This window comes from Acomys russatus, chromosome 14, assembly GCF_903995435.1.
Source record: "Acomys russatus chromosome 14, mAcoRus1.1, whole genome shotgun sequence".
Classification (NCBI taxonomy): Eukaryota; Metazoa; Chordata; class Mammalia; order Rodentia; family Muridae; genus Acomys; species Acomys russatus.
In genome coordinates, this window is record NC_067150.1 from 40,287,638 (window position 1) to 40,310,779 (window position 23,142).

General features: G+C 47.4%; 1 protein-coding gene across 3 annotated transcripts in view; it reads right to left on the minus strand.

The window, feature by feature from the left end:
- The window catches only part of Zbtb16 (zinc finger and BTB domain containing 16), a 178,544-nt gene that overhangs the window by 48,175 nt on the left and 107,227 nt on the right, over positions 1–23,142 (minus strand). For all 3 annotated transcript variants that reach the window (XM_051156365.1, XM_051156367.1, XM_051156368.1), the window contains exon 4: positions 12,514–12,600. In XM_051156365.1, the coding sequence (XP_051012322.1) occupies positions 12,514–12,600 (87 nt within the window). The remainder of the gene's footprint in view (positions 1–12,513; positions 12,601–23,142) is intronic.

The window sequence follows — 23,142 nt, forward strand, 5'->3', positions numbered from 1 at the left end:
ATTGTACAATTATCTAAATGTTTAACAGACATGTTATCTAAGTGAGTCGGATTGAGATTCCATCCCGCTGACAATAAACATCAATGGCGGAGCAGCGAGCGATAGGCAAATTATAGCGAACCCTGCAATTTCGATGCTATTAAATTTGGAGGAATAACAGCCTTGAGGCCTGTAAACTCTGAATAAAATAGGCCCTTGTGTTTGTCCAACTATTAAATCAAAATGCTACCAACATTCTAGAAAAAAAAAAACAAGGCGATTTATGGCTTTTCAAGTTTCAGTTACACATAGGTTTTTATTAACTCCTTTCTGTCAGTAGGCAGCAGGGGTGACACTGGGGAGAAGGGAGGGTGTCAGAAAGGAAGGAACAGAGCACCAAGTGGCAGCAGGAAGGACAGAGGAGAAGTGTGAGGGGCTAAGGCTGGCCGCAGGGACTCTAATGGTGAGGTAGTCTGAATGGGGCAAGAAGGACACAGGAAGTCTCCAAGGCAGTTTTATGCACATGCATTCGGCTCTACCACTTGTCAGTCATATCATTTAGGCTTCTTGGGACCTGTGTTCGCCCCCATCAGTCACTCACATGTGCAGAAGTCTACCTAAACCCCAGAGAGTGGCAAACCCTTCGCTTCTCCTCCGCTTCTGCAGTTTTTATGTGGCAGAATGTCTTCGTCTTAGTCTCCCATGCAGACACAGTATGTATTTAGTGCAAAGCTATGAAGCAAGCTTGGAAATAAAGCAAAGGAAATTCTGTCTTCAGCTGAGGGAAAGAAGCTACATATCTCAAAGCAGAAGCAGCCATCACTGCTAAGGCACATGCTGTTCTCTAGTTGTCTTCAGCTATGGGCATTTCCCAGATATTTTGTAGTGCTTAAAACAGACGGCTACTAACATGGAGAATATACATACATACATACATACATACATACATACATACATACATATCTCCATCCCAGGCTTGTCCCAAACTCACCACTATCACTGAAGGTGACCTTGAACTTCTGATCTTTCTGCTTGCATTATCTGAGTGCTGGGATTACAGGCATACACTACCATGTACAATTTATGCAATGTTGGGGCGTAAAGCTGGGGCTTTGTACATGCCAGACACACACTCTACAAACTGGACTACACCTACGTATTTTAAACATAGTCATCAAATATGAAGACAGACTGAGAGAAAGTCACACTATCAATACAAGATCAGATCTTAGGCTCTGTTCCCACACTATGCATGTGAGAGTCAAAGAAACAAAGCATCCCCCCCACCCCCGTCATAAAGCAGAAATAGGCTAAAATAGGACAGGATAGATAAAATAGAAATAGGGTAAAAACCTTCTTCTCCTTTCTCCTATGTCATTGTCCCTTTCAAGGCCCACACTGCCTCGCCCTATGCTAACAGTAGTATCCAACATCATTTTTTGCCATGGTAGGAGGGGTGGGACAGTGAGGCCCATGCGGGTCCTGCCCACTGCTGCTCCCCTACCCCAGGACCCCAGCAGAACACCTGGCATGAAGTGGATGTTTCAAGGTGACAACTCAAGAAGCTTTCTTCTCTGACCTGTCTTGGGTCAAGTCTTTTTTACCCATGCCCAGACAATCAAATACCACTGATTTGCTCAAACATGGCCCAAGGCAGGAATGATTCACAGGAATAGTGTGGGGATCCAAGTGTGGAGATGAATAACTTCAATGCTAGCACTTGGGAGCAGGACGGATCAGAAAGTGAAGGCCAGCCTCCACTGGGAGTCTGATACCAGGGTGAGGTAAATGAGGAAAGGAAGAAAGGAAGAGAGGGAAAAAGCAAAGAGAAAAGGAAAAACTGAGGCTGTTAAGATGGCTTGTGAGGTACACACATTTGCTGCAGAGCCCTGACCACGTGAGTTCCCAGTACCAAGGTCTGGGAATACAGCTCAGTGGCCGAGCACTCTCTTAGCATGCTCAAGGCCGCAGCTTCAGCCTCCAGTGGCACACATACAAAAAGCAATCTTTTACAAGAAAAAATAAATAAATAAAAAATAAAACATATCGGGGGGGGGGGCAGGGCTAGAAAGTTGGCGAAGCAGCTAGGAACATGTGCAGCAGATCCAAGTTCAGTTCCCGGTACCCTCATCTGCCTTTTACTCCAGCTCCAGGGGATCTGACATATATTCTGGCTTCCTCAGGCACGTGCACTCATAAGTACACCTGTCACCGTCACCCCCCAGAACATCCACATATACATAATATAAAATAAAGTAACTCTTTAAAGTACTGGGGAGATGAAAGGGGAAACAGAAGCATTTCCAAGGCAGTGGAACTACTCCATATGGTGGCTGTGTGCCATTACATACATAGTGCTCTAGTCCTACGACATGACCCACACCAAGACGGAACCGAATGTCAGCTATGGGCCACAGAATGACATGCTTAGCACATGGAGGCTCACTGAGGGGACAAATGAGCCATGGCACTGCAGGGCACTGACCCTAGTAAAGACTGCGCATGTGAGGACAAGGGCTTCCTCGGAAGTCTCTATTCCTTTTAGGCAATTTTGCTTCAAGCCTAAAACTGCTCTAAACAAAACAAAACAAACAAACAACAACAACAACAACAACAAAAACAACATTAATGCCAGTTTAAAAATCAGCACTGAGGGGGCACCTCCCGAAGTTGGCTGGAGGGATCCTGGGAGCAGACGGGGAGAGGGGCAGGGGAGGAAGAGAAGGCAGTTCGTATAGAGCAGCAAGTGACAGCTGGGGTGCCCCTCCCTACTCTACAGCAGGCAGCTTCCGCAGAACTGCGAGATCTGTGCTTGGAAAATAAAAGTCTATATTAGGCATCAAGCATGCCTTTATAGTAACAGCATGAAATTAGGTCAAGAGTAAATCTATGCTGGGGCACTGACTGTACAAACAGCAGCACATGACCCTCCCTCCCCAAGTGCCTATGACGTTCTGTGGCCATTCTGGGGTTTGAGCTTCCTCGTGTTAAATTCCTTGGCACACCATGTGAAACGCTATACGAATCACCTCTGATATTTATAAAAGTCAAATGCTATTATGCTTTCAATGGTGAGATCCTGCCAACCGGCATGGAGTCTGCCTGTCCGTCTGATGACTCACTGTTCTGACCTCCCTGTTACCTTCCACCTTGGGCAGAGGCCTGAAGCCTTTTCTTCCTTTTCTTTTCTTTTTTTTTTTTTTAATTTATGTCAAGTATCAGGGAGATCAAGGTTATTTCTAGTCATCTGCGTGTTCTTCTCTCTCCTGTTTCCTCCGAGGTTGGGCCTTGGGAGATAGTGACAGTACTTGAAATCTGGATCTCATCACCCTGAGATGGCCTCTATGTGTCCAACATGCCCTTCTAGCTATGCCCAGGTCAGCAGATGGACATGGCTGGCTCTCAGTGATCTTGCTGGTGTTTACCCTTTAAACCTTTGACTCTACCTGCTACTTACTCTTGTATTTCTCCCACAGCCAGCCTCCATGAGGAGCCCTTAAAACAAGGGTTCCCTTTTCCGACTGAAGATCAGAGTCAAGGGCATGTCTCACTCTTTTTTTTTAAGTGTCACTGACATCAAAGGTGAGACTCGGGCCAGGAGAGGCAGGATGTCAACACCAAAGCTGGAGACAACAGTTTGTACTGCCCAAGGAGTCAAACAGCTGTTCTGGGATGGCTAATCTCGATTGTGATCTTGAATGGACTTGGAAACACCCCTCTGGGTATGTCGTTGATGGCATTTCTAGAGAGGACCAATTGAAGAAAGATCCATCCTGAGTGTGGGGTGTAACCTCCTTTAGGCTGGAGTCTCCAATTAGGGGGAAAAAGCAGGGTGGTGAAAAACAGGTGAATACCCCTTTCCCATTATTTCCTATTTCACACAGATGTCAGGAAATGAAGAGTCCCAGCTGTACATTCCAGCCCCCATGAAGCTACCTGCTGCCATGCCTTCACCGCCATGGACTGTCTGCCTTTAGACTGTGAGCCAGAACCGGCCCTCTGTCATCACAGTGCTTCTTGTTAGGTAATTTTTGTGGTCACAACAATGAGAAAAGCAAGTGACAGAACCTTCTAGTCTGCTTTTCCCTAAAACAGGAAGGTCCTTTGAGCAAGTGTCCTCCACTGCCCATTCCCTGTTGGAAGAGAAAGGCGGAGTCCACAGAACAGCCCTCACCGCTGGGTGTGTCCACAGCTTCTGGATTGAGAGACCAGCTTGTAGCCAGTTTTAAGTCTATGAAAAGCAGTGTCTAAATACTCAGTTTGGTTGAGTGGCTTCCCCTGTCACATGGCAATGTGGAAACGAAACATTTTTTTTTTCTAGGCCAGTCAAAGAAAGTCCTTATTTTGTAGTCAGAGAGGAGAGAAGCCTGAGCTGAAAATGAAATCATATTGAGTCCTAATTCTAGGTTTGTTGTTGTTGGGTTTTTTTTGAGGGGTTGTTTTGTTTTATTTTATTTCCCCCCTCTTAACTGACTAACTTTTCCAAGCATCGGCTTTAAGCCTCTGGTTTTCGTATCAGATTCAATACCCAGGGGACACAGGAAGAGAAGATAACGCTTAAAGAAGGGTTTCCCTAGATCTCAGTGTTCTCTACCACAGATGAGAGAGAAATAATGCCTGCCTTAGTCATGAAGAGTTAACACAGCCAAAACTGCTAAACACTCATGAAGGCCAGCTCTTCAACTGTCCACACCTAAAAGCAAGTGCAACTTTCTTGCTCATGTCTTTCAAACGTGTGGCCTTCAGGAAGGTAGGAGCCAAGTTGTATTCACCCTTATGAGTTACAACATCTACAAAGCACCTGATGTACCCTAGGTATAACATGCCAAAAGCTAAGAGAGTAAGCGAATGAAGGAACAGCCTCTTCTGACTGACAGAAAATGAGACTGTCAGCTTAGAGCACCTTCTGGAACAGGCTGCGGCAGGAGACAAGGCTTTAACTTCTCAGGGTCAAGTTCATAGTCCAGTTCAACCTAGTTCCCTGTACCCAGGGACGCAAAACCCAGGAATTATCAGGACCTTAGTCGTCTTTTGTCTGTCTGTTTCTGTCTTTCATTCTGGGAAAAGGGTAGGATGAGGTAGAAAGTCTATGAGAAGGTTGGAGATTCAGAACTCTAGGGATGTGATGATGGCAGACATGAGATCCTACTGGGAAACTCTCATCTCCTGAGTCCTCCAAGGCATTACTTTGGCCTCCCCTAAGATGTTGTAGGAGACATACCTGGTACTGCTTAAGGCTGGAGCACCTGCTTAATCCTGTGCCCAGTTCTGCATTGGGTCAGTCTTGTTTATATATGACAGGACAACGGCACCTTTGGGCATTCCAGTCTCTGCATTCTTCATGTCTGCCAAATTTGCCACATGAATGTGTTCGAAGTATAGGCCTGTTGTGCTCTTATTCCTCTCAATTACACTTAACAAGTGGGCAGTGGAGGACACTTGCTCAAAGGACCCTTCCTGTTTTAAGGCAAAAGAGACTAGGAGGTTCTATCATTACTTTTCTCATATGGGTCTTGATACTATGCTGAGTGAACTCTGACTTACAGAAGTTCAACAGTCCAACCATGATAAAAAAAATTTTTATAAATGACAAAGGTAAGACTGTGTGACACCAGATCCAAGTCCTGGGCCACTGTGCACTGGTACCCCAGGCTCTACACTTAAGACTTAAGGCTGCATGTATCTCCGAGTCCCTTTCTTGTATAGCGTGCTACCTTAACCTAAGCCATTCCATTAAGATCCACACTTGCCAAGAAAGCAACTCTTTTCCAAGGCTATCCCACCCATCCCTCTGCCTCTGTATGTTGATTATCCCTTAATGGTCATAAGCATGTGTACCTGTGCTCACTCCTTCTATGTCTTGACTCTGACTCTCAGTCTGGCTCCCACACAGACTGGCCTTGACCCCAACTCTCCCATATACACACCACAGTAGGCAACTGCCCAGAGTTCCATACGGATGCCCAGAATGAAGGTTCCCACGTGGCAAGCTTCATGGATGCCTCACTTTCCTGCTGCCTTCTCCTTCGAACATAAGACTGTCCCAGCCACTCCCCTTAAGCCCAGTAGCCGAGACAGCTCCTCTGCCCTCTTATTACAACCATCCAGTATTGTCTGTTGCCCCCAGGCCTGTTCAAGTCTCAAGAGGGCATGAACAGTTCCTTGAACAACGTTATGATTTGTAAAACCCACTCCTAATTAGTTTGGCTTTGAATAAAGAGGATAATTATTTTTAAATTTATTAACTGCTGCCTGGCCGGAGAAGTTTCCAGATCAAATGACAAGGAGAGGCTATTTCTGCTCAGTGATGTAGCAATTTATATTACTGATCGGTCATTAAAACCTCGGGCACAAAACCACTTGTGTTTCCTGAGCCAAGATAGTGTCCGTGTGTCAAATTTCAAACCCAGAGTATAAATTAAGCCATTAATGGTATTTATCAGTTTATCTGGACTTAAAGAACTACTTATTAATTTAAGATGGTCCTGCTACTGAACCCAAGAGATGCCTTGGTTTTGCATACAAAAATGCATATACATGCATGTGTTTTCTCACTCTGGTTTGACTGAACAGGGTAAAAAAAGAAAAAAAGAAAAAAAAAAAAACACTTCTGATGTGTAAATGAAGAATGAGCCTCTCGGAGCTGCCTAGCGGTTAATTCCTCGCTGCTCTGCAGCCCAAACATTTTGGAAGCAGCAGTGTTTTGCAGTTATGTATCTGTCATAATATAAAAGGTGTAAAATGATCTCTGTTTATCTCCTCAAAGTCTTTGCTGTACCCAAACAGAAAACCAGAATGTGACAACAAAGCCAGAGCCCAGCCCTGCCATAAGGATGGCCTCCCTGAAGCGCCAGCCGAGCCCATGGAGAACGGGGTGGGGGTGGGGGCGTTGGGGGAGGTGTCATATGCACCAGGATAGAAATCCAGGCTAAGAGGAGTCAAAAGGGGGAGAGGTACCATCTGCTTAGCTTACGCTGGATCTGCTGCTACTTTGTATTACACTCAGTTCAATAATCTTCAAGACAGTGTGTCTTGCATCCTACGTAGTATCCAGTGTTAGCATCCGTCCCCATGTAGGGCCCTTGAACGGGGAATGCCCGGGCCAGTCCGAATCAGGGAAATTATATCCTACCTCAAGATGAAGCTGTGAGCATCAGAGTGTTAGGAATTCTTAGTTAACTGGGTCACGAGGAGCGCCAGGACAGGGCCATGAGGTAAATGACAGCACAGGCTCTCCCTGCTGCGTTCAGCCCACAGGCTCACAGGGAGGCGTGCTCATGCTGAGGAGCTACGGGAGGGCCATTGAAGTTGAAGTTGGGTCAGGTTTCGGCTCTGTGGGTCCTGCTGGGTACCTTCTAGGCCTCCATCTTCTGGTCTGTAAAATTGGTCCGCTGAGGCTATTTATAAACAGATGTAGCTAAAGTATCAAGTGCCGTGAGCAGCTGTCAACGCTCCCCAGCGGGGAGGGGCACCATTCCTTCCCCTCTCAGATGGCTTCTCTGTCCTGTTAGCTCTCTGGTGACACCTGCCACCTCACTTGGCTAGTCTGTCTCCGGTATTCTTTTATTTTATTTTCTTTCTTGCTTCCTTTTGTTTTGTCTTGTTTGCTTGTTTGTTTGTTTTTTGAGTTAGGGTCTGTCTATGTCCTAAAGCTTACTGTGTAAACCAGGTTGGCCTTGAATTCACAGAGATCCACCTACCTCTGCCTCCCAAGTGCTGGGATTAAAGGTGTGCACTACTATACCTAGGCAGTATTATTTTCACTATTCCTTTAGAACCCCTCTCCTGGGTCCCCGTGTGTGTGTGTGTGTGTTGGGGGGGCAGAGAGCTCATGTTTCCCAAGCTGGCCTCAAATTCAGTATATAGCTGAAAATGATCTTGAACCTCTGACCCACCTGCTTCTACCTCCAGAGATGACAGGACTACCAGCATGCACCACCATGCTCTGTGTACGTAGTGTTGGGTGGGAACAGAACCTAGGGACTCACACTGCCAGTGAACACTCTGCCAGCTGAGCCCAACTCTGGCTCCTGAGGCCTCCTTTCTAAAACAGGGATGGTGAATAGAGTTTGCATGTTCTTTTATTGACATTAAGGGCAGCCCAAGGGGTTCAATGGAGTTTGGCAGGAAGTAGTACTCGTACAGATAAAGGAGCCTTGCCACACATAAGGGAGAGGCTCTGGAGTGACACAGTCTCCTCACTGAGTGCCTGCTCAGTACTAGTAGGTAGCTGATGTTCTTAGCTTCTGGGGTAGTTTGCCCACAGCCTCCACCCAGCAGCTACCTTCGCCTTTCATCCCAGTTTCCCTACTCTTTGTCTTTGCCAGAGCTTAGTTTTCTCAATCTTTACCTAGAAAGTCACAAGTGGTCTACTGAGTAGCCATCACAGAAGACACCAGAGAGCTGGCTTCTCTTAGATGGAGCATCTCTCTGCTGGCTGAGAGAAAGCAAGGTTCACAGACCACCCTTAGCTCCTCAGTGTTCTTGGAACATGGCCGTGCTGTTGCTCCCTCCCATTCACGCGCCTAAGACACAGGCAATAGTCAGTGAGCGCCTGGGCCTGTCTGAGAGGAAGCAACCTGATGCTTGGCCTCGGCACTCTGCTTCCCCAGCCTCTGGTTTAGAAGGACGCTTGCTTCCTGCTGCTGTGAACTTAGTCCAGTTGGACAGAGCGAAGCTACATGACAAAGCTGCCTCAAAACTCCCCTCAGCTACCCTAGGTCAGAATTCCTGAAATGGGATTCCTGAGTCTGCATGGTCTAGCAATAAGAAAATGGCACCAGAAGCCAGGAGTGGTGGTGCATACCAGTAATCTCAGCACTCACAGAGGCAGAGGCAGAGGCAGGTGGATCTCTGTGATTTTGAGTCTGGCATGGTCTATAAAACAAACTCTAGGACAGCCAAGGCTACACAGAGAAGCCCTGTCTCAAACAAACAACAACAACAAAAATGCCACCAGAATCCAACCTAATCTTCCTTTGTCCCCTCCAGACACTGTAGTTGCTTGTCTCCAAGATGGCTGCCACCAATTTCTCTTTCTCTATAAGTTCTTACCACTTCCGAAATGAGGAGGGAAATCTAGGCTTGTACTCCTTTAAATGTGGGGCTGACCTGTGACAACATTAAACAGTAAAATAGAACAGAAGTAAGACTGTATGTTTCTAGTTGTTTTCCCAGCAGTAATGGGGGCTGCTATCAGCGCTTCATGACTCCCATAGCCTGAGGTTTTAAGTCTTCAGTAGAAACAGAAAAGGGCTGCTCTGCTGCTGACAGGCCAAGTCAGATGAGTCCTAAGTCAGATGTGTGGGCAGAGAAGTCACCGTGACACACACCCCAGAGGACCGTTTAGAGGGTGCCAGCCCCAGCCATCGCCCAGTGGCAGCCATAAGAGTGTCCAAGTGAAAACCACTCAGCTGGGCCCAACCAACCCTCAGAATACTTGGTTCTTCTAAGGGTTTGCTGGAGTGGTGTCCCACACAGAAACTAACAGCTGGGACATTCTCTTTGGTCAACTCCCAAGGCAAGTTCCACAGTGCTCTTCCACACACAGAAATCAAGCCAAATCACTAGCACTCAAAATGCCCCAGTGGAGCTTGGGAATGCCACTCAGTGGTAGAGCGCATTTAGAGCAAGCACAAAGCCCGGGAGTTCCTCTCCAGAGTTCCCCCCTCCAAGGCTCCTTAATGGACTATCTCCCCCCTTCTCTATGCATGCATGCGTGTGTGTGTGTGTGTGTGTGTGTGTGTGTGTGTGTGTGTGTGTGTCTATTCTTACATAGCTATATCTGTATTTATCTATGAAAATACAGGAGGTAGCATGTGTGGCCCACCAGTTAGTCTTCCTGACAAAGATTGCAAATGCACGCTCATACACTTTCACCCTTCTCTAAAAGCTCCAAAACACACAGCATGCAGCATAGCTACACTTTCAAAGTATCCAGTTTAATGGATTTTAATATACTGCATAATCATCACCACAGACAATTCTAGAACATGTTTGTCTTCCCCAAAAGAAACACAGGATCCCTTAGCAGTCAATCTCCATTCACTCCCGACATCTGCAGTCTATGGCCCCTACTAATGTACTCCCGGTCTAGATAGATTTGCCCATTCTGGGCATTACACATGAGCACGGGGCCATATAACACATGGACTTTCATGTGTGGCTTCTTTCAGCAAATGCTTTTAAGGTTCAGCCATGCTGTAGCATGTCTCAACACTTCAACCCTTCTTACAGCTAAACTGAATTCAATGACCGTGTCCACCTAGTCTTTTGCTTCTTTGTTAATTGACTGACAGTGTGTTGTTCCACCTGACTGGCGCTGTGGATGCTCACATTCACGATTCTGCATGGACACGCAGTTTCATCTCTTTCGGTAGACAGGAAGGAGCAAAACTGCTGTGTAATCTGGTGGTTCTATGTTTAAACCTCTTAAGAGCTTCCAGGTGGTTCTCCAACGTGGCTGTGCCTCCCTCTACCCTCCCGTCGGTAACATGTGAGGCTTTTGGTTTTTCTGTGTCCTCAGCAACGCTTGCCACTATCTGTCTCCTCGGAGAGCCACATCCTGATGGGCTGAGTGGTATCTAGTTGCGGCATGATCTGCATCTGCCTGATGGCTAATGGCACGGAACATCGTTTTATGTGTTCTCTGGCTATGTCTATCTTTGGAGTTGTGTGGCATTTCCTTTACTTGTTTGCTTTCTAGCTATCTGTATTGTATTTTCAGCTCGTAAGAGCTCTTCATATTTCCTAGCTATAAATTTCGCACGCGATTTGCAAATATTTTCCCTCTCTTTGTGATAGTTAATCTTCAGTGTCAACACAACTGGGTTTGCAATTACCTGGGAGACACACCTCGGGGCCTGTCTGAGAAGCTGTTGCCAACGAGGTTTACCTGAGGAGGGACATGGCCGACTTGTAAGCTCAGTGAGCCAAAATCACCACTTCCACCACTGTGCTGCTTGTGTCAAGCACTTCATCACAGCTGTAAAACAAGGAACTAACACGCCCCTCAGAAGAATGCTTAGCAAACACAGGCTAAAGCCTAGAATCTAGGACTGAGAGACCTGCCTAGTTTACATGCTCACTGGCCATTTCCACTCTCTGCTCTGCACACTGCTCTTCTGAACTTGTGAGGCCCTACCTGACCTTGAGACCATTCCAAGTGCAGATGCCACTACCCAGGCACTCCTCCCGGGCCATCTGAGCAGCTCACCCCTCACTGCAGGCTTCTGCTCAGATGTCACCTTCTCAACGAAGCCTTCTTCCCTAACCGTTTTATCCAAAATACCACATTTCTTCCTCTCATTTTCTCCCACGCATCTGCTTTCTTTTTTCTTGGCAGCAGTCACTTTAACTTTTCATTGTATGTCCCAGCAGCAACCTCAGTCCCATGAGAGTCAGAATTGTCTGTCTTGGATGCTACCATATCCTAAATTCCTCCATCAGCCTGGACACACTGAGGGGACGCAATAAATATTTGTTACATTGTATCAATCAACTACTGGCCATTCAATTCTTACTATGAACCAAACACTCTACAAAGCACTTCAGGTAAAATATTTTGTTTATTCTCTACAAAGCCCTGTTTGTGGGGGGGGGGGGGGGAATCCATACTGTCACCGCTCCATTTTCCTATTGGATGAGGAAACCCACGTAAAAAGAGGCTAAATAATTAGTCCACGGTTCCATTTAGGAACTGCTACAGGCACTCCAACCTCCTAACTATCATGCTTACCCCTGGTTCCTAACTTCAGCAAGCCCCTGCCCTCTTTTAGGACTCTTTCTTCTCCTTTTTCTCCTTCTTCTTTTATTTTATTTTATTTATTTATTTATTTATTTATTTTTGGACTTAAAGAGTAGCCTCCCTGTTAGTTTACAGGGTCCCTGAAAGGCTAGCCAAGAGAGAGATCATGGCATGCCGTGAGCAACCAACCAGTGTGAACTTTGCCCACGATGGCAACAGGGCTGTCAATCATGGAAACAAGATGGTGCTGACACTGTGCAATCAGCACCGTGGTATCCCAAAGAGCGTTCTACCTCTGTCGGTTAACACTCTTCAAATACAGCCCTGTGTCTGGATGGATGCATTAGAGATGATGACTCAACCGGTTACAGAGGGAGGATCAGCCACTGTGGCTACACCAGGGCTTCTGGACATCACCGGAGAGAGTGTAAAGAGGTTTCCTGCCATTAACTATGGGAATTTAGGCAACACCACGGAAGATTCCTTAGGTCCCTAGCAAGAGCTCGCAAGACACCTCAGGAAAATGAGAGCTTGGCGGCTTTTTTACAGAGTCTTGGCCTAACTCAGAATAGCTGTTTTCACGGGGGGGTGGGGGGTGGGGGGGACTGTCCTGTCTGTAATGCTTGCCTAGCCCCATGGACAGGCGTCTACACAAGCCCATTCCCATCCACAAAGACCTTGGACATGATGATACCATTTTTCCCAGGAAGAAGATGTCACTCAATCCCCTGACCTCCTTTGTACTTTAATATTGGCTAGTCTGGGGCACTAGAGGCAGGGACACTCACCAGTATGGGTCTGTCTGTGTGTCTCCAGGGCATCCTCCTTTGAGAACTGGGCACCACACTGATCACACACAAAGGCTTTGGCACCCGCTGAAAGAAACAAACGGTTAACATTTAGAAACACAGTCCAGAGGGTGGGATGTGTCCTAGGTACTAGGGGAGCAGCCAGGAAACCTGTGAAGGTTCTGAGTTGGAGCTAATCCATAGCCCCAGTAGCTAACCCAGATCTGCCTTGGATAGGTGAGCACCCACCCAGGCCTTCCAGAGAAGAAACAAAGCCAGCACAAGTAAGACAAACTAAGGCAGAGTCTAGCTAAGAAGCCCCATGAAGATGAAAGGCCAGCTCTGTTGGATGGCTAGATAGGAGCAAACCAGATACCAACACGGGAGGGACATGTGACGTTGCCTTGTAATTCATGAAAAAGTATATGCCTCTTATATCTACACACCCGCTGACTCAGTCCGTGCAAATTTAACTCACTGGCGAACCCCCAAACTACCAGTTGGGTCTGACCCCTGCAAAATGTCCCAATACTTTGGATGTTAGCTCTAAAGTCCTTCCTAGGATGCACCCAGCTCTTGCTGGCGTATTCTTTCCTGCTTAATTGCTCACCTCAATTCTCCTCTCGCCAGAATGGGCTGCGGTGACTCCCTGAAGGAAAGGGCTGTCTTCCTCCTCCGGACTGCCCATTCTTCCACACCTTTCTGCCTCTCTGCATCCCTTAGATGCTCAATCCCCGGTCATTCGTGAGGCCCCTGCTGTGATACCTACGCCTTCACAACTGGGCATGGTGACTCAGCTTTCTGTGCCGTGACACCCTGAGAGCCCGACTGTCTGAGCAACCATTATCATCTTGTCTTCAGCTATATCTGCCTCACTCAGGGTGGGGAGACTACGGCAACCTAAACTCCATCAGGATTCTCAGGGCCAGCAAGAGCGGTACTTGGAAAGCTCAAAGCAACGGTGTCGCCATGTTGCTTTGAAATATCACACTATTGGCTCGGCAGTTTCCTACAGCTCACTGAAGGGTCCCACTTCTCAAGTCTCCGTGCTTTCCCTTCTAAATGTCTTCAATATGCACCGCCCCACTGTGTGAGTTTACTCCTCCCCTATCCTCTATCAGTCCTGAAACACTGGAAGACTCAAGGTCAAGTTTATATGGTCTGATTCTCCCTTGAAGGCCGTATCATTCCTCACACTTCTTTACGTAAGAGATTTGCCATTTGTACTACGTCTTGGTTCCTTCATTTTACCTCAGGGTCTTCCATAAACTGACCCAGCAAGACAGACTGTCCCTTAGCACCATCTTTAGGTGGTGCCTGACTCCCCTCAAGTCTCTGTACCAGTCACACTCCTGTTTATTTTATGCCATTTCATGTTCACGACCACGGACCATGGGCATGACCTCTAGCCGTCGCTGCTCTGCCCTTTGCCATCTTCTCTGTACGGTTCAATGTGTCCGAGCTCTTCCTTACGTGTGTCCAAGGGTCTTAGTAATACCTTGTACGAGCCAGACAGTTTTTATGCACATTTGCAGGCCCTGCGGCTATGTTCAATCCACCTAGGATTTCCCACAGACTTGCAAGATACCTGGCACCATGCTAAATGCTGAACATGCATTACTTCATCAAGGCCTAACAATTACATCTGGAGTGTGCACCGCTACTGCCCCCTACTTAGCAGATGAACAGCCTTCAAGCTCAGAGAGGTTAAGGATGTGCCAACTGTAACACAGAACAGAGGGCAGACACAGATGTACATTTCAGCAGCCTGACCTCAGAACTCTTAATCCTCCTTATCCTCAGCTTCCTCGGGCTTGCAACCGGAAATAAGCCTTATGGACAACAAGGCGAGCTCCCCACTCCCTTCCAACAACGCAACAAAACCAAATCCAGTCGCCCACTTTATGTATCAGTGTTTCACGTCAAATTGCATTCGGAAAAAAATTGTTCCAGTACTTGGTTTTTTTTTTTTTTTTCCTCCCAATTGAGGATAGACATGGTTGTGCATGCGTATTTGTAAATCCAGCACTCAGGAAAATGAAACAGAGGGATCATAAAACCAGCCTGGGCTACACAGTGAGTCCCAGGTCAGCCTGGGCTACATGGTGAGTCCCAGGTCAGCCTGGGCTACAAAGAAAGACTTTGTGTCAAAAGAGTAAGTTTGAAAACCTGTGCCTTAAGGGCTAAGAATCAAAACACAAAGACTGAGACACCAAAGAGCAGTTCTTGTCAAGGCTGAGGGCAAGGGCTGACAAGCAACCATGATCCCAGCCTCACTGGCACCTGTATCTCCAGTAGCAAACAGCCTACACGCACTCTAATCTGTGTTCAGCACAAGAGTTGACTAAATAAAGAGGACTGAAAACACTCCAGGGCAGATATGAAATTGCTTTTCCTGAAGAGACTTCAAAATAATTATAGTCCTCTGCCTCAGGTGACTGGGGCTGAGTTTTACCTGGGGGCAGGAGCAGGCCTTCCACAACCTCTGGGTGTCCCTGAGAGCCACGGGATCTCCTCAGGCCAAGCACCTGGCCCATGGCTTACAGAGCTTTGAAAATGAAGCCAAGAAAATTTCTATGGGGACGATGGCAAGGCTGCATCTGTGTGTTCAGAGGTGACAGCTAAGACCACTTTTATCTATGTTCTGGGGGAGGGAGCACACGGGAAATGCTTCAAAAAGCACACAGAGGGTCAGGATGGGGAAGCTCCCCGCTCCCTCACAATGAGCAACTTCCCGTGAGCCTGAATCATTAACCATCAATGATTTTCGGTGGATTTGCGAGGGATCTGATTCTCTTTGGTTCTATCTGTTCTCACAACTCCCTGATGAAGACTGGGAGGGGCAGGCACCTCATGGGCTTGGACCATTGCTTTGGAGCCCTGTAGTCATAATCAACTTAGGAACCCAATAGCGCTGTGAGCTTCAAAGGGACGTGGCGCGGAGAGGGTCTTAGAAACAGCCGTCAATGGGGCTATAGGGAGCATCTCGCTTTCATGGCGAATGAGCAGAGAGAGGAAGGAGGGAGGGAGGAAATGAAGGGCAAATGTGCACCATCACCCAGGGTTTGGATGAAGATAAAAACAGACCAGCACACAGCAGCTACTAAAAGACTGCCTCCTCAGTGCCTGCCTGACCGTATCGGGTGGCCTGCAACGTCCCCCTCTCTCCTCACTTGCCAAAGTCAAGATATTAAGCTCAGCGTGTGAAAAGTCCCTCTCCCCCAAGGAACCCTGGGTCAGCCTCCAACGCTCCACTCGGAAGCACAGACAATGGTTCCCACGGCTGGATCCCATTCATGAAACCCTACTATTCCTTCCACTCCTCCCCAGAGACGCTCGCACCTCAGACTCTCCACAGAGCCGACCTAACACCAGAGCAGAGTGCCCAGCTGAAATCCCCTCTCCCAAGAAGGCTGTACATTAACTTGTCTCTGTAATGGCTGGCTCAGAGGCAGAAATATTTGGCAGCCCTGAAATTAAAAGTGATAAATTTCCTCACCAAGCTTTGATCGATAATAGAGGCCTCATCTGTTAATCAATAAGACAGTCTCTGCCTGTTTACTGTGCGTATGTTGTTCCCTGCTGCCTTCGGTGTGATGTCAGGTTTGCATTCAAAGCAACTCAATGTGTATAAACCACACCGCCATTCCTGAGATGCATAACAGTGGCATCATCTATCCTTGATACATTTAGAAAGCATTCATGGAAAGGCTGGGGGATGGGGTGTCAAAAATGGCCGTGCCAGCTAAAAGAAGGTGGGTGCATATTGGCCTAACAGCAACATTTACCCTGGGGCTCAGCCCAGAGCCAAAAGAACCCCAGGGACACAGCTCTGAAGTGGTCCTGATTGTTACATCCTTCCTACGTGAAGCTGTCTCATGGGTACCCATCCGTAAAGCCAGGAGGTGGGTGACATAGAGCTTTTAATTACAATGCGAACGCAGTTTTTAAAGAGACCAGGTAGTAGCGTGTGATACAGAGACAAGCAGGGTGCGGAGGAGGGATCAGAGCAGCAACCTCTGATGAGTTGGCATCCTGGTGGGGAAAACACAGGAGAGCAGGCAGGAAGAAACGAGACCGCTGTCATGAAATAGCCTCTTGACAAACTGAGAACAAGGAAACCAGGGTGGAGAGAGATGAGGGGGGGGGCCTGTGGGAGGAGTGGCAGGCAGAGCTGAGAAAGGGACCCCATAAAGAGAGACGTGAAATGGAAGAGGAGCAGTAACAGGAAGGAAGGGGAGCTGGTCCCAACCAAACCTTTCTGTCAATCATAGTGAACAAGGAGACCTGCGGCCCAGGCTTGAGTCAAATACTTGATGCTGTGGACATCACACAAGATTCAAGTCTCCTTATCTCAGTAAACCTGTGGCTCCCTGGCTATAAAGTGGGTTTGACCTTATCTGTCTAATTTTCTCATTACATTTTAACTTATTGATAAGGGGTGGGGCATGCTACGGCAGGAATGTGGAGGTCAGCCCTCTCTTTTCACCATGTGGGAACCAGGGATAGAACTCAGGTCCTCAGGTTTGTTGACAAGTTTCTTTACGCAAGATGGCACCTCACTGTCCCCTCTGTTGTTTCTTTGAGGCAGATGCCAAAAACTAGTTAAGTATGAAAGTCTTACTAGGTGGTTGTGTTGTGGTAAAGGGCTTGGGAGCTGGGTCAGACAAAGTAGTTCAAACTTGGCAGAAGAACTCACCAACTGTGACACTTGGGGAGCTGTCTAACCGTGAGTGTGCCATGTCATCTGTAAAATGGGATCAGGAAGGATAGGTCCCTCAGAGAGCTGGCGAGAGATGCAGATCAAGTGCATAACCTCCTTATTGTGGGTGGAGACAGAGGAGCAGTAAATGGTGGCTACTCTATCACTGCCACCTAGGATTCCTTTAAAACATGGCCTTTGTGCACTTGAAGTATGATTGATTTTACTGAGATTCAATGCACTGGTATTTGAGAGCTATTTATCTTGTATAAAGTGAGTCTCATGTTTGTAAAGATGTATTTCAACACACACACACACACACACACACACACACACACACACACATCCTACCTCGCTTGTCCTGTTGATTTAAAAGGCAGTGGTTGTTTTGTTGAGGGGAGAAGAAAAATCTGCCATAGGACCAATATGTCAGCATCAACAGCAGTTCAGTCATCCAGCTCTTAAATCTTCTGGGGGATGAGCTCCTACTGCCTCCTGCAATGGGCCTGCTTCCTGCTTCTGTCCTGTCTTCCCCAGCACATTGGGAGCTCTATGGGAGCAGACTTGGGTATAAAACTGGTCTGAGAAGGAGACATGGGCATTCAGAGCACCGCCAGGCTATTGCCTTGGGTGGGGTAGGGGTGGGGGTGGGGTGGAGAGGGTAGGGTGTGGAGGGGGGAGGGAGGGGTGGCAAAGTCCTGACTCTGCACCTTCTGGGTTCTCTACAGGCCCTTTGTAGAAACTCTAGGACGTGTTTGTTTCTTGCTGGGACTCAGGGAGCGCACAGAGAAAGAAGAAAAAGTTAGAAAAATGGGGCTCCTGTTTCCTCTTGGCTGTGTACCCCACAACAGCAGCAAACTCCTTCCTTCCCTTTAATATACTCTGAGCCTCTCATCTCCAGGCAGTATTCCTCAGGAGGCCAGGAGGACACTCACTGGCTGGCGGAGATTTGCTTTCGGGGACACCCTCCCAAACTAAGTTTATCTGGGGGAGGGTGTCAATAAGTCTGATTTATGTTAGAGACAAACAGACATCCTTGCTCTTATCAGATACCCAGGGACACCCACATACCACAGCCCAAGGAAGCTCTCAGTATCGCACTGAGGTACAGAGAGTTGCCTGAATGAATAGCCAGTGTTTTTCAGGGTCACTTTCCCCTTGGGAGCCCCAACTTCCTGGTGCCATCCAGGTTAGACAGAGGCCACAAATAAATGTATAATCAGGTAAAGGTTTGGTGAGAAGAAGAGGCTGGAGCTAGTCTAAGGTTTCAGCAGGATGAAGGGGGTCCCCACTCTGAACCTGCACCTCACCCCCACATCCCTGGCTCACAGGAATCAAATCAAGACCAGCCAAAGGCACTAGGAAAAAAAACAAAAAACAAAAAACAAAAAAAATAAATAAAGCTTCACCTAAATGCCAGGATTTCAGCTAAGGCCCAGTGGAAGCCATGGCACTCCCCACAGCGCCTCCTCCTCCTCCTCCTGTCCTAGTACTCTTGACAAAGTATAGAACCTTCTCCCTCATCTTCCTAACCAGAAATGGGGCTGGGAGCAGGGGGTTGTGGTCCTGGGCATGTAGAAATCAATAAAAGATAGTACACACAATCAGATGCAGAGAGATGTGTCTCTCTAGAGAAGCAGGGCTGAAGCCAAAAGAAAAGGAAAAAAAAAAAATTTCAAAAATCCCTCTCTCTTCAAAGCCTCCCCAACCCCCAAGCTAATAATAATGTTTTTAAAAGGAGCCGCGGAGGGGGTGGGGGGTGGGGGACACCTAGTGTCTTGCCAGCAACTGATGTTGAGTAGTGTGTCCTTTCTTTTTTTTTTTCTTTTTTTTTTTTTTTAATTCCTCTTGATTTTAAAATAAACATCTTGAATGTTCTGATGAGATATGCATGCCTGCTTACATAAGGAAGTACAGAGTGTACCAAAACAGCAGACCCAAAAAAAGCATAAGCTGTCAGAACAAAGAGTACAGACTCGGGCATTTTACAACAGGCCACAGTGTACAGTTTTATTTACAGTACCTCTTATCAGACCGAGAACAGCACACTGGCTGCCAGTTCCAAAGGCCAGCACTGTGTGTTCCCTTCCCTCAAGGAGCTGTGTACTCCCGGAAAGCGCTGCCTGCAGCCTCACGCAGGCTCTGGCTCTCTTCAGCTCTCGCTTTCTCCTTTATCAACAAAATGAAAAACTGGGAAGGATCAGTTTTTGTTAAGGGACACAGGACAGGAAAAAGGGGAACAGGTGGCCAGATGCCACCGAATGGAAGCCCACCGGTTCCAGGTGTGCTGCTTCAGGGTGTGGCTCTATGGGACTACAGTTGCAGTGGGGACACTGGCCCCACTCAGAGGCTATGGGATCCAAGGTCCCGAATCAAAGGGAGGGTGCAGAAAGCCAAAGGAATGTGGGGTGTGGGGGGTGTTGTGTGATCTGAGGGTGGCCGTGTGCAGATCCAGCTGTTGACTTGGAAAAAGCTAGTACTTTGTGCATGGCTCGGGGTCTAATCTGAAGGAGATGAGGCCTTGGGATGGGTTGGCGACAAGAGCTAGGTACTGCTAGACCTAAGCTAATGGGGTTGAAGAGGCAGCCTGCTGTCCAGTGCCTTGAGATTTTATAGCAATCTTAACAGTCTCTGCCTCAAGTCCCATATGAAAAAAAAAAAAAAAAAAAAAAAACCCCACCTTGTCCCCTATTTTCCTCCCACTTGAACCGGAAAGGCTTTGAAAGAACTTCTACCATAGTTCTTAGCCCTGGAGTCTAGCTTGATGGTGCACATACCATAATCTCAGCACTTTGGAAGAAGAGCCAAGAAGATCAAGAGTTCAAGACTACATGAGACCCTGTATGAGACTTAAAAACACTTCCAAAACACACACACACACACACACACACACACACAGAGAGAGAGAGAGAGAGAGAGAGAGAGAGAGAGAGAGAGAGAGAGAGAGAGAGAGAGAAAGCTAAATAGTAATGTCATTAAAGACATGCATTCCAGAATCAAAGAAACCTTGTTTCAAGTCTCAACTCTACCAGTCCTAGCTATCACCCTGAATGAGTGAGTTGTTTCCCTGTGTGATCAGGTGATGATTAATTTGAATTATACATGTAAAGTCTTTAGCTCTACACATGCATACAGTAACTGTTCAATAAATGCTACATGTCATAAACATCAATAAATCTACCATTAAGATTCCCCAAAGTTACTATATAAGATGGATAAGACAAGTGACACAAGGGATAGACTGTAACATTTAGGATACATTTTCTACCCCAGAAAAGTGAAAAGAAAAAGAAAGGAGAAAAGCTACCCACTCTGATAATTCTTCATTCAGCAGAAATTAAGGAAAGACAGGTGTCACTCAACAGTGTGCTTCCCAGCTATGAGACCCCAATACAAAACAAGGACAGACCAGAGTCTGGAGGTCAAGGACATGGTGTCTCTTTGATCCGTTCCCGTCATCACTCACGGGCAATTTTTAACATCATTATCTTCTAGGCATCCAGAAGGTGACATGCAAAACCACTGACTGCTGAACTATGTAAAAAACAAATCCAAGTCTGTTGGTAAATTGATGATAGTTACACACACACACACACACACACACACACACACACACACACACACACACACACACTCTCTCTCAAGTCTAAGAGCTGATCTGGAGGGTCTCACCTGACTACAGTCTCCGGCCCCACTTCCCCATAGCAACTTCTGTAACCAGGTAATCAAGGCTCCACGAACGCCTCTTACTATAAGGCCTATGAAGGATGAAACAGCCTTCCACACACGATATACTGATGGGGACCAAGGCTGATGGTCAAGCCCGGGGAGGTCCTACAGTGCTGTGGGGCTTGGGTGTCTTTTGTTGCTGGTGGTGCAGTATGAACTCTGAAGCCTTACATCCATCTATCTCTCTCTCTCTCTCTCTCTCTCTCTCTCTCTCTCTCTCTCTCTCCCTCCCTCCCTTCCTCCCTCCCTCTCCCTCTCCCTCTCTCTCTCTAAGAGGGGACTGTTTATCTTCATACAATAGTTTAAATAAGAAACTGTGTGAAGAACCTGGTGCATCGTATATATCCAAGTCATCATCACTAGGGTGGTGACAGGCTAGCTTCACGTCCTCAGGCTGATGAGTAACAGGCCCTCCCCCCCCCAGGTTTGTGCCTCCCCTGTTCCCCCAGCTCCTGAGGGAAGGGCCCATTACAGAAAGTGAATAGCCTGGATAGATGAGACACTACCTTGAGGCTTTTGGATACAGACCCCACTGCTTGGGAAAGAAGACAAGGCCACACTTAGATGCAGTATGGTAAATTACCTGCTCGAGAACAACCAAGACATCCCCAAAAGCAACAAAGGAAATGTGTTCAAGGTCTCTGACCATCACTGCCTGAGCTGTTTTAAAGTTTAGGAGAGAAAAAGGGGAATGGAGTGGGGCAGGAGAAATGCACCCAGAAGGTCACCATCAAAGAAAGCCCAATACGTGTACAAGAGCGAACGTGACTGCTCTCAGCCTTGGCACTGGGAAGGCTGACTCTGGCTGCATTCATCGAGGGCTGGGTGCCTCTGTTCAGCGTGGAAATCTCTGATGGAACAGATGGAGCAGGGTCTGGTGCTGGAGCCATCATTAGCCTGGGACCAGGATGTACCAAAAAGGCCACCTTGGAGGCTGAGCTGGACTTTCAGGTGCTCAGAACAGTTTTCTCTAAGGGAGTTGGTGCTTCCATCTTGATTAGGTTCTTTTTTTAAAGCCAGGGAAATAACAAGGGGGAAATTCAGCCATTTTGTGAGAATACAAAATCTCATACTCTAGACGTCTTCCTTGCTGACCTCACTTTGGGATGTTCAGGTGAGAGGTTCAGAGCAGTTAAGAGGGACTTCTGGTACCAAGCAACCCCAAAGTCCTGTCTTCCACCTAGCCTCAGACCTCCTCTTCTCATCTTTAAACACCACACTCCTCCATCTGTCACGTCCTCAGACTGCTTGGTCCCCAGCTGACATCCTAGAGCACATGCATGTCAGCACAAAACACACCTGCACACATGGACTGTGCTTCCCAGGAAAAGATTCACACGGCTTCTTGGAAAGTAGATGAAAGAAAATCAGCTCACAGAGAGGGGGTGGGGGCAGAGGGATGCATGTGAGTCTGAAGACATCCTGGTCTACACAGTGAAACCCTGTCTCAAAAAAAGGTGGTAGTGGTGGTGGTGAGAAAAAAACAAACAAACAAATCAGGGCTACTCCAAAGATACCAACCAAGGATCGGGGCACCGCCTAGTCTATAAAACTTCAAGCTTGTGCCTGCCACTGCCCGGGTACCACCATCCCTGACACTGCTACTACATTTGGCCTTGTCTTCTGGGACTAGGAAGTCTTCCTCCCCCAGGAGCATTCTGGTCCTCCCCTCCTCCAGGCGACTCCTCCTTTTCTCACCAAGGATGATGCCTTGCCTTCTCAAAATGTGTGATCTCTTTGTGACCTCCATACAGACAGTTCTCTTATCTCCTCTCTTTCTAGAATCCTCTGCTCTCTCCTACTCCTTCCATCTCTCTGCAATGCCTCTTACAACTCTGTGGTGTTGAGTGCGTGTGGGTTAAGTAGTAATAATATTTCAACACTTGGCAAAACATAGCCCTTCCGAGGAGTTCAAACCCTGTCACGAGTGTGACCACTACAGCGCTTTTAGAGAGAGCACTTGGCAGGGCTCAGCAGGCCCGTCTTGCATCATTCCCTTGACTGTGAGCTGTACAAGCCCCAAAGATGGCGCTTTTCTTCTAGAAATGCCAGCAGGAAGCAACATCCAGCTCTCCCAGGTGTCCAGCCCAGGCTGTCTCCTCCAATAGTCTCTTTCTGGCATCTATGGCAGCAACGTGCCCTGTCATAAGAAACAATAGTATTCACTCAAAGTAGAGACACGGACTCATGTTAACAAA